Source organism: Schistocerca nitens, chromosome 6 (assembly GCF_023898315.1).
Source record: "Schistocerca nitens isolate TAMUIC-IGC-003100 chromosome 6, iqSchNite1.1, whole genome shotgun sequence".
NCBI classification, from domain to species: domain Eukaryota; kingdom Metazoa; phylum Arthropoda; class Insecta; order Orthoptera; family Acrididae; genus Schistocerca; species Schistocerca nitens.
The window spans coordinates 456,843,320-456,861,758 of record NC_064619.1 but is presented as its reverse complement, the minus strand read 5'-3'; the positions used below and the strand labels follow the sequence as shown (position 1 = coordinate 456,861,758).

At 39.6% G+C, this 18,439-nt stretch overlaps 2 protein-coding genes across 11 annotated transcripts in view; one reads left to right on the top strand and one right to left on the bottom strand.

The window, feature by feature from the left end:
• LOC126262356 (5-demethoxyubiquinone hydroxylase, mitochondrial) overlaps positions 1-18,439 on the bottom strand; it is a 66,461-nt gene that overhangs the window by 4,774 nt on the left and 43,248 nt on the right. For all 7 annotated transcript variants that reach the window (XM_049958939.1, XM_049958942.1, XM_049958935.1 and 4 more), the window contains 2 exons: positions 11,274-11,436; positions 6,247-6,396 (listed from right to left, as the gene is read on the bottom strand). In XM_049958939.1, the coding sequence (XP_049814896.1) occupies positions 6,247-6,396; positions 11,274-11,436 (313 nt within the window). The remainder of the gene's footprint in view (positions 1-6,246; positions 6,397-11,273; positions 11,437-18,439) is intronic.
• LOC126262355 (protein shifted) overlaps positions 1-18,439 on the top strand; it is a 69,440-nt gene that overhangs the window by 41,030 nt on the left and 9,971 nt on the right. The window lies entirely within an intron of this gene.

Below are 18,439 nucleotides of genomic sequence, written 5' to 3'. Positions count from 1 at the left end.
TACTACAAGGTAAAGATCTGCTAATTACTAATTTCATAGATCGAATACGAGCTTTTAAAATGAAATTGACACTTTGGGTGAGTCAGTTGGAAACAGGAAATGTAGCTCATTTTCCTAAATTGTCATCCATGCAAGATGTTCACAAAGACTGTGAACGTTATTCACATAGTTTAGTTGATCAGCGCTTTCAAGATCTGACAGCACTAGACAGTGATTTTGATCTGTTCTCTCCATATTCGGCGAATATTTAAGAGATTCGTCCTGAGCTGCAGCAAGAAATTATTGACCTGCAGTGTGACAAAGAATACAGAGACAAATTTCAGAACAAGAAAAACATTTTGGAATTCTACAGACACTTCCCTCAGGATAGATTTCCTCGTTTGCACAAACTGGTGGCTACAATAATATCAATGTTCGGTTCCACGTATGTTTGTGAACAACTGTTCTCTGCAATGAAATGTAACAAGATGCGCCTGAGAAACGCATTGTCTGATCGAAATTTAAACCGCACGCTGCGCCTAAAATGCACAAGAACAATTACTCCGAACATAGACGCAATTGTAATGGGCAAAAAGTACAAGATACCCGAGAATCCCACACTTCAGTGACACCTTTTATTGTGTAACAGTTCACAAATTAATGCAAATGTAGAGGCATACACTAAGCTAATAAAATTATGTGGCATGTGTACATTCTCCTTTATTTGTTTCATTTGTCGCAGTAATAATTCGTGAGTGATATCCCTGCAGGTGGCCGCGGATTTACATTGACTGGCGGCAGCTGTTGTGTGCCCCACGTGACTTTCCCCACTCTCCACTCTGGTCCGGTAGTGGGGGTAGCGTGCTCGCGCTGCTCTGTGCTCGCGCCTTGCTGCTCACAGCACGTATGTTGTGAAGCCCTGTGTTACACTTTTGTGTGTGTGTGTGTGTGTGTGTGTGTGTGTGTGTATATAGATTGAGTATTGCCAGACTGCGATATTTTTAAATAATATGTTGTGTGTGTGTGTGTGTGTCGGGTTTCTGTAAACTAGTGTGAATTAGTGAAGATGTCTTACATGTTCAATAAAGATGTGAGTATTGGAGGGGGGGGGGTGTACATGGACTTGTGGTTCAAATTTTAAATTTTGAGGTGGGGGGGGGGGGGGGGGGTAGTGATTATAGGAAAGAAACAGGAAGAACATGCGGAATGGTGCCTAGTCTGTGTCTTTTATGTTAAATAAGTGGTCAGTTGGCTTAAAGACTGTTCGATTTGCCAGGTTGATCTGATCATTTGTGAGTTGTTTCTTTTCTGTTATGGTTTTCTGAATGTGGTAGTTTTCTTGTTGTTGTTTATCCTTATGATTTCCGTGTCTGTGTCTCTAGTGGTGATTTTAGGTTGGTGGAAGTGTTCTGCAGAAGTTGAATGATTTGTCCTATACTTCGATGCACATAGACGTTCTTTGTATCTGGTGTCAAATGCCTTCCTAGTTTGACCTATGTGTCTTTCATCACATGTATTAAATTTCAGTTGTTATATTCCTGCTTTCTGATGTAGACCAGTTTTTCTCTTGTTTTTGGAAAGTACTTTTGAAATGAATTGTTGGTTTGGTGGGCTATTTTTATGCTTTTTTTTAAAGTCGTGGATATTTTGTGGTTGTATGTCATTGTGTACCATTTTTGTTTTCTGTTTGTTTCGCACTTTGTGTTGTTCCTGGTCTTGTGTTTTATATGTTGTTTGTGTGAGTGGCTGTCCACGTGTTGGTAATAGCTGAGTGTTTGCTCATTTTTGTTGCTTGATTTTATTGTTCAGCTTTGTCACCAAGTTTTCTTTGTATCTATTATTTGTGGCTGTTTGGGCTCTGATATTCATTTCCTTTTGCTAGTTGTCTGTGTCTAATGGTATTGTTTAGTTTGTGGGGCATGTATCTAAGTGCTGCCTGCTTTTGACAGTTTTGGTGCTATGATATCTGCTTCATGATTGTACCTGTTGTCAGTTTTTGGTAAATGAATACTGATTGTTCTGAATGTTTATGATAATGACCAAGAAATTTAACTGTCTATTTTGGTCTATTTCTATAGCAAAAGCTATATTATTTTGAATGGAATTTATATCTGTATATAACTGGTCAATTTTAATGCTTCATCGCGAGCGCACGCGCGCTTGTGTGTGTGTGTGTGTGTGTGTGTGTTTGGAGCTTATGTTAACATGTTATCACACAGTGAGGAGCAACCCTATAAAATAACACTCATGACTCACTCTCACCTCACTCACAATGACCACATGCTCACTGTTTCACACATCTTCAGACAATGGAGAAAGGGTGAATGGTAGTATGCATGGGATTAAAATTCAAGCAAAACAAAAGAGGAGCTAAAAGAGAGGTGCAAGGAAATGTGACGGGGGGTGTGGATGTGGTTGAGCCAGTCACCCTGTTACCATGTTAAAAACATCTCCCTAAAATTTTCAAAAACTTGTTGGACAAAGCACAACACCTTAAAACTCTCACTACATTCATTTGACTGTTACTCAAAAGAGAAGGCAGATCTGTCGGTGACTCTGCCACTGCCCACCTTTTGAAAAAACACAGACTGACTAAAATGTATTACACGTGATGGAAGATACATAGCTCAAAATAGGAAGACAATTGACACCAGATACAAGGAACATGTATGAGCATGGAAGTACAGGACAAATTGTTTGACTTTTGCAGAACACTTACATTAAAACTGACATAAAATCACCTCCAGAGATACAAACATGAAAATCATAAGGATAAACTACAGCAAAAAACACCGCCTCACCTTACAAGAAAACTACCATATTCAGAAAATCATAACAGATCATAATGATCAAACAAACCACACACCCTTTAATGTAACTGACCACTTAATACAACATTAAATATATAGCTATGGCCAGACACCATTCACCACTATCCTCTCATCTCAGTCTCTTTCCTATATTAACTGTCCCACCATCACCACAAAAAAAAGAAAAAAATCAAACTGCTTCTCTCAAGCCTCCCCACACTCACATCTCTGTTGATCATACAACTAATTTAGACTAGTTCACATTCACCGACCCATACTCACTAAAAACCACACACACACACACACACACACACACACACACACATTATATATTATTAAAAATGTTTTAAAAAATCACAGGTTGCCAATGCTCACAACCTACACGAGAAACGAAAGAACATAAACACTGTGCTGATTGTGAACACACGACTGTAGACCTATCTCCAAAAGTGGGGTGCAGTGCAAAAACCACCAATGTACGAGGGCCGTTCAGAAAGTAACCTCCGGTTGATTTAAAAAAATACACCAAGTTAAATAAAAATATTTTAATATATACATCTTACAACTACATCTTTGCACTATTTTTCTACATAGTCTCCATAGCGATTGAGGCACTTATCGTATCTCTTCACAAGCTTTGAAATTCCTTCTGCATAAAAATCACCCGCTTGTGCCTGGAGCCAGCCTGTGACCGCATCTTTGAGCTCTTCGTCGTCATCAAACCGCTGTGACACGAGCCATTTCTTCAAATGCATGAAGAGGTGATAATCACTTGGCGCCAGGTCTGGGCTGTAAGGTGGATGGTTGATAACGTCCCACTTGAAGGACTCAAGAAGGGCCGTTGTTCTGCGAGCAGAGTGAGGACGGGCGTTATCGTGCAAAAAAACGATACCGGAAGTCAGCATACCACGGAGTTTGTTCTGTATAGCCCGTCGTAACTTTTTTTTGTTTCACAGTACACGTCTTGATTAATGGTCGTACCACGTTCCATGAATTCAACCAACAACACCCCTTTGGCATCCCGAAACACCGTTGCCATCAGTTTTCTGGCAGAAAAATCTTGCGATGCTTTTCTTGGTTTGGTAGGCGAATTTGAATGTGCCCACATCTTTGATTGTTCTTTTGTCTCAGGGTTCACGTACTTAATCCAGGTTTCGTCACCGGTCACGATTCTGTTTAACAATGGTTCTCCTTCGTCCTCATAACGTGACAGAAAGTCTAATGCAGAGGCCATTCTTTGAGTTTTGTGGTGGTCGGTAAGAATTTTGGGCACCCATCGTGCACAGAACTTACGGTAACCCAATCTTGCTGTCACTATCTCGTACAAGAGAGTCTTAGAAATCTGTGGAAACCCAGTAGACAACTCTGACATTGAGAAACGTCGATTTTCACGAACTTTTGCATCAACTGTCTGAACGAGTTCGTCAGTCACCAATGATGGTCTACCACTCCTCTCTTCATCATGAACGTTTTCTCGTCCACTTTTAAATACACGTACCCATTCACGGACAACTCCTTCACTCATAACTCTTGGTCTGTACACGGCACAAAGCTCACGATGAATAGCTGCTGCAGAATATCCTTTGGCTGTAAAAAATGTTATGACAGCACGCACTTCACATTTGGCGGGGTTTTCTATTGCAGCACACATTTCAAACTGCCACAAAAACTAAACTAGCGCAGGTACGACGTTCACTCGACCACGGCTTGATGCCGACTGACCTGTTGAGTGCGTGAACGCACAGATGGCGTCGCTACTCCCCCCACAACCCGCACTGTGACCAATCGGAGGTTACTTTCTGAACCGCCCTCGTAGATAAGAGAAAGTGCAAAAATTCAACAAACTATCAAGTGTGTATGTACAACAAAGTTTCTTTCACCTTCAAATTCCACTAACAAAGAAGAAAAAGACAGCGGTTTGCAGAATAAGTGAACAAGAGGCAGAAACACCATAAGTAAATTGCACACCAACTTTATAAAGAAATACTGTTTTTAATTTTAACAAACATTCTGGTATACACTGCTGAGACAAGACATGGGATACCTCCTAATACCATGTTGGACTCCTGGCGTAGTGCAGTAACACAATGTGATATGGACTCAACAAGTTGTTGGAAGTTCCCTGCAGAAATATTGATCCATGCTGCCTCTGAGTTGCCTGTACAGAACTTTGTGCATGCATGAACTGACCTCTTGATTGTGTGCCATAAATGTTTGATGAGATTCGTGTCAGGCAATCTGGGTGGCCACTCAAATTGTTCAGAATGTTTCTCAAACCAGTCACTAACAACTGTGGTCCAATGACAAGACACATTGTCATCCATAAAAATTCCATCATTGTTTGGGTACATGTTGTCCACAAATGGCTACAAATGGGTCTCCAAGTAGCCGAACATAACCATTTCCAGTGAATGATTGGTTCAGTTGGACCAGAGGACCCAATCCATTCCTTGTAAACACAGCCCACACCATTATGCAGCCACCATCAGCTTGCAAGTGCCTTGTTGACAACTTGGGTCCACGGATTCATGGAGTCTGCGCCACTCTCAAACCCTACAATAAGCTCTTACTAGTTGAAATTGGGCACATCTGACCAGGCCACAATTTTCCAGTCATCTGGGGTTCAACCAGAATGGTCTCGTGGTCACGAGCCCAGTAGAGGTGCTGTAGGCAATGTCGTGCTGTTACCAGAGGCACTAATGTCGGTCGCCCATTAACACCAAATTTCGCTGCACTGTCCTAACAGATTCGTTCATCGTACACTCCACATTGATCTCTGTGATTATGTCATGCAGTGTTGCTTGTCTGTTAGCACTGACAGCTCTACACAAATGCTAATGCTCTCAGTTGTTAAGTCAAGGCCATTAGCCACTGTGTTGTCTGTGGTGAGGGGTAATGCCTAAAATTTGTTATTCTTGGCACACTCATGACACTGTGGAACTCTGAGTACTGAATTCCCTAACAATTTCTGAAATGGTGTGCCCCTGCATCTAGCTCCAGCAACCATTACACATTCAAAGTCTGATGATAATCATGTCAGAAACCTTTTCACATGAATCACCTGAGTAAAAATGACAGCTTTGCCAATGCATTGATTTTTTTATACCTTGTGTACATGATACTACCACCATCTGTATATGTGCATATCACTATCCCATGACTTTCCTCACCTCAGTGTGCCTATCCATATTTCAAGAATGGCAAAAGAACATGCCTTGTAAATAGAAGTGAAACATGTCTGATGTAAATTTCTCTTTAGTTAATTTCAGTAAGCTTAAGAAAGAGAAGATCAAACAAACATAATATAGCAGTCTAATTGTAAATATTAACATACAGCTATAAAACAATTTTTGTTACATTTAACATGTTAATTAACTTGTGTCACAGAATTCAGTGTTTTCATAGATATGATATTTCAATATTAAAACAATTATAATCACATAAACATCAGACTAACCTGCACCAAGTGCAAATCCTGCAATATTCCACAGTGGCAGCATGACAGTCGGCCTTGCACGGTGTTTACGAATTAAATCTTCAAATTTGGCCAGGTGAGCCTTTTCTTGATCCCACATGTGTTGAATTGTTGCACCGACAGGGCTGTTTCCTGTAAACAGGTTAGGTATTGTGTGTTCTATAATTTATGCTATTGAGCATCAGCTGAATCTTTTTCTGTAAGCAGTGTCTTGCACAGCAAGAATTATTGTTGTATCGTTGACAAGGCAAGATCCAACAGTTATCTTGAGTTAAGGGTGTGACACAGCCTTTGTATACCACTGTAGATTCTATTCTGGTGCAAGCTAATAAAAATTAAATACACTGTCAGAGATAGTGCAAAGTAAATAAGCATACAGATATAAAAACAAAATGATGTGGAGTAGTTCAGTCAACCAGAAGAAGAAAAGCAAGAGAATGAAGTTTCTGCCTTGTGAAGTAAGTGTGCTGCCAAATGGAAGAGTATACCAAAGACTGAGGTTCATGGTGTTAACACAGTCTCATATTATATTCGTACGATTTTTCTCTGGGATTTCTGTATGGGAATTAGTGATCCAGCTTACAAATAAACCTGAAGTAAGGTATGTGTCTGTTCTTGAAAGAGAGAATTCAAACAGTTAAGTGTAATGGGAGGAGATGTTCAAATAACACAATGCAGTACTGAAAAGTTTACATTGCATTGCAGATGAGTGAGTGATACTGAAAAGCACAGCTTATTTAATTTTGTTTCCATCTTCACTTTTAATGTGAGCATATTATAGAATTAACCACTTAAGGCTCTGATGAAAGGAAATTTCTAGTTGAAGTATAGGTAACAGTAACTGTCTACTCTACATCTACAGGGTGGGTGAGAAGTTTAGTCTCAAATGTTATTAAGCAGGTTGGTATCTATGTTACTTCTTGTCAGTTGTTGGAAGTCATGTTCAGTGTTTTTTCATTCAAGGTCAAGTTTTAATCTGTAGCTATGGCAGATGTGAGCAGTAATAGTTAAACTACTGAACAGCATTTAGTGATAAGTTAGTGGGTGCACGAATAACAATACACAGGGCAGATAATGAGAAAGATTTGGGGACCTTTCCAGAAAAGATTTAATAAGATTCCACTGCGAAAAGCAACAACTTCTGGATTGGTAGTGTTAAAGACAGGTCACAGAGTGGAAGGAAGAAGACATGAGAAGAAACAAGTGCTGGAGTCTCTCATTCTTTGAACGATCTCCTATGAAGTCAACATATAAACGTACTTTGGAGCTCAGTATACTGAGGACAAAGCAATCCGAGATCACATGAAAAAAGACTTAAGGTCAGATCTTTACAACCAACATTCATAAAGGAGTTATCAGGTACAGCCCGAAATAAGTAAGTTTTAACATTCTGCGCTTTATTAACTCAGTTTCAAAATTCAGTGAACTGTGCCAAGATTGTGTTTTCAGATGAGTACGCCATTTATTGCAGCTCATGTGCTAGAAATATTGTCATTCAGAGCCAAAGGGAATCCTCATCACACAATCAAGTTAGAAAGGAATCTGTCTCATGTAGTGATATGGGCAGCAATGACATCACAACATCTGCTTGCGCCGTACTTTTTTGAAGGGACTGTAAATGGTGGAAATTACTTACACATGTTACAAACTTGGTTAATACCTCAGGCTGAGGAAAGGGGCCTCACAGAATGCTTACCAGGTCTCTTGATATGGCAACCAAGAAGTCCTGACCTCATCACACCTGACAACTCATTACGGGAGCACACTGTTAAGCTACAAACGAAGACTGTGCAATACTGCTTAGGATGCATTTCACATTATAGCACTGGACATGCACAAAAATATGTCAAGAAGAACAAGGAGAACCTTCAACATCGCAGCGCGTCAGCAATCGTTGGTCAATATATTAAAAAACTAAAAACCAGCCTCGATTGCGAAAAAAGCACCTAGTGTTAAGTGTTAACCCAGGTTTCGCCGTAGATAACTACCACCTTCTTCTGAACAACAATAAAACCAGCAAGTGCCTAAGAAGATCTTTGTCAATGATTAAAAGAACACCATAGCTATACATTTATAAACGAAAAAGAAAAGGAAAACACAAGCAGTACATATGTACAAAGTCAAAACCACTACTTAACTTACTGGTGTACGCTCCACCTCACACCGGCCTATGTTTGATGGGCCATGACCCGCCAAACTGCAGCTACAAACGGTCACTCACTTACAAGCCTGACCCGTCATGTATGCACATGCACAAGACAAGGGAAGTTACTTGAATGCGCATGCGCATCCAAATATGAGAAAGTTTTACATGGGTTGGGGCACATGGAAATGTGGTAACAGCATGCTGCGGAACATACCAATATATTGTTTAATTGGACAGGTAAAAAATCTACTCACCAAGCGACGGCAGAACACACACATGAAATATCTTTTGGAGCCAGTGACTCCTCCTTCAGGCAGAAGGGTTGAAGGGGAAGCAAGAAGGGTGAAGGAAAAGGACTGGAGAGATCTAGGAAAAGGGGTGGATTTTGGGAAAGTCACCAAGAACCGTTAGTCAGGGGAGACTTGCCGTACAGGATGAGAAGGAAAGACTGATTGTTGGGGACTGCATCGGACGAGATTTGAAAACATGAGAGCTTAAAGGTGGAAGACAGGGTAATATGCAAGACAGAGATTACTACTAAAACATCGTGCACGAGTTAATACGAGTGAGAAACTAAGTGCATTGTACGTAATGGAGGTGGGCGGGGGCGGTGAAAAATAGACAGGAAAGACAGTGAAAGATGTAGAAAACTAAAACAGAGTGAAGCAAAGAGTAGTTACAGTGAAGAAAAGCTGGGACAGAAGAAATTAACGTAAATTAAGACCGGGTGGGTGGTGAGAACCACTACATGTTGTAGTGCCAACCTGTGGAGTTCTGAGAAAGTGGTGTCTGGGGGGAGAATCCAAAGCATACTCTGCAACAGGAATATGCGAGTTGCCAGTATAATACCCTCTGCATATGCCCATTCAACCTTAATAATTTGGTGGTAGTCATGATGATGTAGAAGGCTGAACTGTGTTTACATAGTAGCTGGTTTTCGTTGTTATATACGAATATATTGGACACTTAATAAATGAGTAAGTGTTTGTGCTGAAACAAATCAAATCAATTAGCTTTTGATACTAGCAGGTACAGGGACTTTTCGTCCACCCTGTACATACCTACTCCAAAAGCCACTGTGTGGTGCTTAGTGGAGGGTATATGGTACAACTACTAGTCCTTCCCTTTCCTGTTCCACCTGCAAATGGAGCAAGGGAAAAAACAACTGTCTAAATTTTGTCTGTACAAGTTCTAATTTCTGTTTTATTGTCTCCATAGCCCCTACACGAAATGTACATTGGCCTCATTAGAATCATTCTGCAGTCAGCTGCAAATACCTGTTCTCGAAATTTTCTCAATAGTAATTCACAAAAATAACATCATCTTCCCTCCAGAGATTCCTATTCGAGTTCGTGAAGCATCTCTGTAACACTTGCATGTTGACCGAATCTATGGGTAACAAATGTAGCAGCAGTCTTCTGAATTGCTTAAATGACTTCCTTTAATTTGGCCTGGTGGGGATCCCAAAATCTCAAGAGCTACATAAGAATGGGTTGCACGAGTGTTCTACACAGTATTTTCTTTTTAGATGAGCTATACTTTATTAAATTCTCCCAATAAACTGAAATCACCCACTTGCCTTCCCTGCCTTATGTGATTGTTTCATTTCATGTCACTTTTTAGCATTACTTCTAGATATTTAATCAATCAAAGAGTGTGTGTGTGTGTGTGTGTGTGTGTGTGTGTGTGTGTGTGTGTAGCACACCACTAATACTGTATTCAAATATTACATCATTTTTTTACATACTCAACTACATTAACTTACATTTTCTTAAATGTAGAGCAAGCTGCCATTCATCGCATAAAACAGAGACACTGTCTAGGTCATTTGGCATTGTCCTACAGTCATTTGATGACAACACTTCCCATACGTTACAATGTCATTAACAGTTCCAGACTGCGGATCAGGTTATCTGCAGAGAGAGAGAGAGAGAGAGAGAGAGAGAGAGAGAGAGAGAGAGAGACTGTCCTATCACACTTTCCTGGGGGCACTCCTGATATTATCCTTGACTCTAATGAACGCCCACCATTCTATTACTTAACAAGTCTTCGAGAGAGAGAGAGAGAGAGAGAGAGAGAGAGAGAGAGAGAGAGACTGTCCTATCACACTTTCCTGGGGGCACTCCTGATATTATCCTTGACTCTAATGAACGCCCACCATTCTATTACTTAACAAGTCTTCAACCCATTCACATAAATGGGAACCTATTCCATATGCTTGGAACTCTATTAATAGTCTGCAATGGGGTGCTGTGTTAAATGCTTTCTCGAAATTTAGGATATGGAATGTGCCTGTTGTCCTTCATCCTTGCTTCAAGTGCAATTCGTGTGAGAAAAGTGCCAGCTGAGCTTCACACAAGTGAAGCTTTTTAAGTCTGTACTTATTTTTGGACAGAAACTTTCCTGCCACAAAAAAACTTTGTTATATTTTAAATTAGAATATGCTCAAGAATATGGCAGCAAATTAATGTCAAGGATAATGATCAGTAGTTTTGCAGGTTCCGTCTTTTATCCTTCTTCTGATATGAAAATCAAGTTTTATATCTTCAGATGTCACAATATACTGAGACAGATAAATAATTTCTGAAGTGAAAAGTAATAAAAATTCTTAGGCCATAAAATAGATCAACATATTGGTATCACTGTAAGCATCAAAATATGAGTGACAGTCTAAACGCACATTGTGTTTAATGTTGTATAGATAATTTGTGTTACGTTCTGTTTTCTCTGTTACATGTCAGTATTTTCATAAATAAATTAGAATCTATATATCATATCATTTCCACCATGAAATACTAAGATTCTATTTTGACAGATATTATATTTCTTATCTGGTAATGTATAATATGTTACAACTTCTCACCTAAAACAGCCATTTGCCCAGCATAAATTCGATCAGCACCAAGTTCACCAGCATGGTCGACACGTAATATTCGATCAACTGTGGAATCTGCTTTAGTTGAAATCAATCTTCGTGCAGGAAAGGCACAAAGAAATGAAGCTCGAGGTATCAGTGCAGTCTGCATCTGTAGAAACAGCATAATAATAATAATAATAATAATAATAATAATAATAACAACAACTTCTACAGAAATCTGTAATTATTGATACATGTTCAATTACCCGAAAGTTCCTAAATGCAATGTAACATATACCATACTGTTAAAAGGAAGTCACGCTTGATCAATGTCCGCGTCACTTTCCGTTTTTTACCAGACATAACGTCTGAGAAAGGAAAGGAATAATAATAATCATCTCTCAGTACTTTCTATGAGGCAGTTTAAAGTAATAAATGACATTTTCGATACAGGTGCTGTAGTTCCAAGTGAAAAGCACCCAACTTCCTGAACAACAAGAACTTTTGTCTCTGAGGTAGCCTACATGTTTCAAAAGTATTTTCTTAATATCTACTCATACAGTGAGCTCACCACCTCATTTGTATTTTCTTAATACCTATTCAGCCGATATAATTGTCACCCGTTTGCACCACACAACTAGTCTCACAACAAAGTGTAACTACTTAATGATATAACTGATAAAGGCTGGTGCATGTTCTTTTGTCCTGTAACCAATGACGTTGTGAACCAATGGTGTATGCAATATGGCAGTGGGTGGTATACAGCACATGTGCAAGAACCAGTTTCTTTTTCCAGAGAGCTGTCAAAATCATAAAACTGCAAAACTTAGAAACGGTGTGAAAGTCATGTTATGTTGTACATATTCTTTGTTTACATCAATGAGTTAACTCAGGCAGACTAAATGTAGGGTACATGATCTGCATTACCAAGAGAAAAGCCTTAAAAGAGCAATGTTAGTGTCTGGAGTTTGAGACAACAACCTAGACCACTGAATCCTTAGAGAGTGTGAAACTTAATGGGAAAACAATGTAAGGAGGATTAAGTTTTAATGTCTTTTCAATGAAAACATAATTAAAGATATGAATATAATAGAGGGAAACATTCCACGTGGGAAAAATATATCTAAAAACAAAGATGATGTGACTTACCAAACGAAAGTGCTGGCAGGTTGATAGACACACAAACATACACACAAAATTCAAGCTTTCGCAACCAACGGTTGCTTCATCAGGAAAGAGGGAAGGAGAGGGAAATACGAAAGAATGTCTGCTTGTGACTCTGTGTGTGTGTGTGTGTGTGTGTGTGTGTGTGTGTGTGTGTATATATATATATATATATATATATATATATATATATATACCCGTCCTTTTTTCCCCCTAAGGTAAGTCTTTCCGCTCCCGGGATTGGCATGACTCCTTACCCTCTCCCTTAAAACCCACATCCTTTCGTCTTTCCCCTCTCCTTCCCTCTTTCCTGATGAAGCAACCGTTGGTTGCGAAAGCTTGAATTTTGTGTGTATATTTGTGTTTGTTTGTGTGTCTATCAACCTGCCAGCGCTTTTGTTTGGTAAGTCACATCATCTTTGTTTTTAGATATAAAACATAATTAAAGATAGACATGGGAAGGAAACTGAATGGATCCTTTTCCATGAAAGCATTCCAGTATTTGCCTTAAATGATTTAGGAAAACCACAGAAAACATAAATGTGGATCACCCACTCCTCCCAAGTACATGTCCAGTGTGTTAACTACTTGGCAAAATAGGCTATTATTGATAAGGTTAAAGGAATGTCAAATTCAGGAAACTACTCCATTTTTTTCCTTAATGCTATTTGCAAGCCATCATCAGTGATGATGTAGTTTTGTTGTGCTGTTCTCACATTCCCACATTTGTCTTCATTTTCACATGGATAATTTAACATTTTAAGTCCATCTGCAATTATATTTTGCATACATTTACTTTTACCTACTACCATGGGTAAGACCTCTAATGCACACTTATGTGGTGGCGCTCGATTCGGGGGTAAGCCGATTCGAATCCTGGCGGTAAAAATAATTTTCTGACAGTGTTTGGCCAGCAATGGGAAGAGAGGTGGTGGCATAAAGTTCCTGATGATCAAACTGTGCGCCAGTGTCCTGGTTTAAATACCAAAACTCTCTGCAGGGTCTCATGAAGTGAGGGCATGTGATGCTGTTGATGGCAATCCGTCCATCGGTTGGGGACGCTAAGTTTGGTGGCCCCCCTTGGTGCTAATCATAAGGGAGTAGGCTATGTGCAGGCACTGGGTTTCACTTTCTACAGTCTCATCATCATCATCATCATCATCATCAACACAAACATTACACTACACACACTACTTCATACACAAAATACATACATGAAGTATTACAAATAGTGTGTAATGGAGTAGATTTATTTTTTACACTGTATATGGATAACAACGGGTAAAGAAAAAACAGATCTCTTGAGGAAACAGGTACAGGCATGGGAATGTCAGAACAACAAAGATGCTTTGCTCCATCAAAGTAGAATTCATTTCATAATAGAAGAAGAAAATACAGCAATGATCTGCATCAGAATGTAGCAGGTGGAAAAATTACTGAACATAAATCACAGAACTGAGCGAGGTGGCGCAGTGGTTCGACACTGGACTCGCATTCGGGAGGACGACGGTTCAATCCCGCGTCCGGCCATCCTGATTTAGGTTTTCCGTGATTTCCCTAAATCACTCCAGGCAAATGCCGGGATGGTTCCTCTGAAAGGGCACGGCCGACTTCCTTCCCCATCCTTCCCTAATCCGATGAGACCGATGACCACGCTGTCTGGCCTCCTTCCCCAAAACCAACCAACCAACCAATAAATCACAGAAATAATTTGTCACAGTTAATTTGTATGGGGCTGACTGCCATGTGGAGCACCCAGGTTTGATTCCCAGTACTGCCAGGAATTATTCCTTGGTGGGAGGACTGGTAAAGGGTGCACTCACCCTCGTGAGGCCAACTGAGGAGCTACTCGATCAATTATTAATGGTTCCTATGTCAAGAAAATAGATGACTGACTGGGCAGTGTGCTGACCACCACGCCCCTTCATGCCGCATCCAGTGGTGTCACTGACAGAAAATGAAACAGCAGTCGGTCACATCTGATTGGCCCATCTAGAGGCAGAATGAGAGACTTTACTGCCACTTTTTATTGCATGCAGGGTGGCCAAAATAAAACTGGACCAGAAAATGTTCATATGTCTGATACAAAATAAGTTATCTTAGCTATTGAAGTTTCCAACACTTTGGAAAGAGTAAAATAAAAATTATGATGGGACACTGGAATAGCTTAGTAGGGAAAGGAAAACAGAAGGACAGTTGAAGAATCTGGACTAGGGAAAAAAATGAGAGAGGTGAAAACTAATAGTCTGCTATGATAGCTTTGATTTCTGGATTATAAACACCACCATCAAGGGCTGTATGCATTAGCTGCTCTTAGTAATAGTGAAGATAGCAGATGATTATTTTATAACCAACCCAATATTCAAAAACGGTATCAATATGGCAAAAACATTTCCTGGAACAGATGCCGACGCAGATCAGAACTTTCTAGTGGCAGATGTTTGCAAAAAAGCTGAAGAGTATTAGAAGAAGAAACTGGGATGTGGTCAAATGGAACCCTGAAGGATGTAAGGCCACTGTTCAAAATACTGAAGAAAAACTTTTAAATTCAGCAGAATGTGCCAGTGTACCAGAAGAATGGATTACAATGAAAAATACTATTCCAAAAGCCTTAGAAGAAGTTACTAGAAAAGTAAAGATGAGAGGGAATGGATTACACCCAGTATGTTAGATATAGTGGATGAACATAGGAAAAGGAAGATTTGACATTCTGTGGAAGGAAGGAAAAATAATATAGAAAGCAGACTAAAGAAATAAGACAATTAATTGATCAAGCTGGAAAGGAATGGGTGAAAAGTAACTGTGACGAGATTTAAGAACTGGAAAGGCAGGATAATGTAAAAGCAGTGTGCATTGCAGTACAGGTAAGTAGCTCACAAAGACCTAAGAAAAATCAGCAAATAGGGTATACAAAATAAAAATGGAAAGATGTCAGCATGCAAAAGAGAGAACAAAAAGCGTATGGAAAGAGTAACAGTATACTGAAGAATTCTATGAAACACAGAGAGATCATACATGACTATGATTGTAGCTGAAATTGGAATGTGACAAAATGAACTGTAGGCCCAAGATATGTGAAGTGGAGAAAGCCATTAAGGATCTCAGAAAAGGAAAGCAATGGGCTGTAATAAAATACCAGCCAAAGCTTTATCAATCAGATATGGGATGAGGATATTTGGCTTTGATCTATTTAAAAATATTCCAGTATCTTTACCAAAGAAATACAAGGCCAAGATTATATGTCAGTTAATTTCATAGGCAACATTATAAAGGCTGTCAATGAACCAACATTTGACTTCCAAAGAATTGCATATGTGTCTTGAGTGCTAAGTAACCTGTATTATCCATCATAAATGTCTGAACGGTACAGTATTTGGTGCAACAGAGTTTTTGTGTCAGGTGGTATGCACTGAAACCGATGAACAGATTTGTAAATCTCTCTACGTGGAATTGTGACATTGCATGTTTAGGAGTTAACTATTTTACTCAGAATATTAGAAAGAATAATTGAGACAAACATGGGGAGAGCATCAATTTGGGTTCAGGAGAGGAACATAAGGTACTATTGGATGTTTGAGAGGCATAGAACAAAGAGTGCTTGGAGTTAACTGGAGTATTTACATCATTTTTTTTTTTTTTATAGGGAAAAGGCATTTTACAGCGTGGACTGGAGTATCCCCCTGAAAACCTTAAAAGATGTTGATGTAAACCGGAAGGACCTGTGGTTGTAAGTGATGGTAAAGGTTGGTACTGAGGAAACAAACAAAACAGGTATTGGAAGAGGTGTTAGGCAAGTGTGTTATTCATTGCCGATACTTTTCAATATTTATGCTGACGCAAGCTTTAGAGGGGGGGGAAAAAAAGAGACACAATATTAGGAGACTGTATCAAATCTACAAAAAACAACTGCCAACATGAGGAACTTTGACGTAGATATCCTCGGTGTAGTGAAGTAGCTTAAATCACTTAATAAAGGCAAGGCCTCTGGTCCAGATTGTATACCAGTCAGGTTTCATCCAAAGTTTGATGATACAATAGGTCCGTACTTAGCAATCATATACAACAACCGCTCACTCTTTGAAAAATTCAAACCTAAATACTGGAAAGTTACCCAAGTCACACCAATACTCAAGAAAAGAAGCAGAATAATCCACTGAATTACAGTCCCATATCACTGATGTTGATTTGCAGTAGAATTTTGGAACACATACTGTGTTCAAACATTATGAATTACCTCGAAGAAAATGATTTATTGACAAATAGTCAACACGGATTCAGAAGATATCATTCTTGTGAAACGCAACTAGATCTTCATTCTCACAAAGTATTGTGTGCTGTCAATTGGGGATATCAAATTGATCCCATATTTTTAGATTTCCAGGCGTCTTTTGGCACCATTTCTCGCACACTTCCAATCAAATTATATGCCTATGGAGTACTGCCTCAGTTGTGTGAGTGGATTCTTGATTTCATGTCAGAAAGGTCACAGTTCATAGTAACTGATGGAAAGTCGTCAAGTAAACAGAATTAATGTCTGGTGTTCCTCAAGGAAGTGTTATAAGACTGTGTACTGTTCCTGATCTACAAAAACAACTTAGTACACAACTGAGCAGCCCTCTTAGGTTGTTCGCAGATTATGCAGTCATTTACGGTCTTTTAAAGTTAGCAGATGATTAAAACCAATGGAAAAATGATTTGGGCAAGTTATCTGTATGGTGCAAAAAGTGACAACTGATTGTAAATAATGAAAAGTGTGAAGTCATCTACATGTATACTAAAAGAAATTCACTAAATTTTGATTACATGATAAATCATGCAAATCTAAAGGCTATAAATCCAACTAAATACTTAGGGATTAAAATTGTATCTAACTTAAATTGGAATGATCACATAGATAATGCCGTGGGTAAAAAAAAAAAAAAAAAAAAAAAAAAAAAAAAAAAAAAAAAAAAAAAAAAACCAAAGACTGTGGTTTATTGGCAGAACACTTAGAAAGTGCAAAGGTCTACTAAAGAGACTATTTAACACCACACTTGTCCGCCAGAGCATTCAACTGATACTTGTGCAGAGATGGATACACCAAAGAAGAAGGCTGCTCTTTACAGAAGAGACTGGAAATGACTACCATAGAAATCAATCCAGAAAAATCTTGTTGTTTAGTTTACCTTGTCATAAAACAATGAAAACACTTTTGGGCCAGTTCTATTGTACCCACCCTGTAGTTCAAAGACTGTTTCGGACAAACTTTCACTAATGGAGCATATTTGAAGAAGTAAAGGTAACTGCCAACAGTATGGTTGTGATGCCAGCTGAAGTGACTACAAGGATGAGACCAGCTGAAATGACTACAAGGATGAGAGGTGAGTTGGAGGGAAGAGAGGCTGGCAACTATGAGAGGGAGGCAACAATGCCATGGGATAGAAACGTGGGACAGGCAAGCCCACGTTAATGTAAGCAGTGGAAGTTGCATGTGGCACACAATGAAGTGTAAGAGATTGGGAGAGCAGATACAACAGAGGAAGAAGGAAACTACAGAGAGAGCATGGTAGGTGTGGATTAATGAGTGAAGTGGGAGCCATGAGACAGGTGTAAATGGGTGGCCATTTGGATTGAGAGATAGTAGTATGTATTGGAAGGACATATCCCACACACATCCGCCCCTGTTGGCATTTTGCCTCCCCCGCCCCCCACTTATATTGGTTTACATCCTTAGTGTCCTCTCTCTGTTTGTTCTGCTCCCCCAGCCCCCCACCCCCCCCCACCCCTCCCCCCACCCCTTACTCCAACCCTTACACCACCAAACGCACTCATCCACTTCATCACAGCTGGAGGGTAGATCACCTATGCCACATTCCTACATCTCTCTCCTAGCTGACGGTCTCCCTTCTCTCCTCCCCTCTCCAGCACTCCAACACTTGAGCTTGGCCGAGCTGCAGTGCTGGGACAGTGTAGCACTGTTGTAAAAATTATTAGGTTAACTTGGTTTTCTTATAACTGAATGAATATGA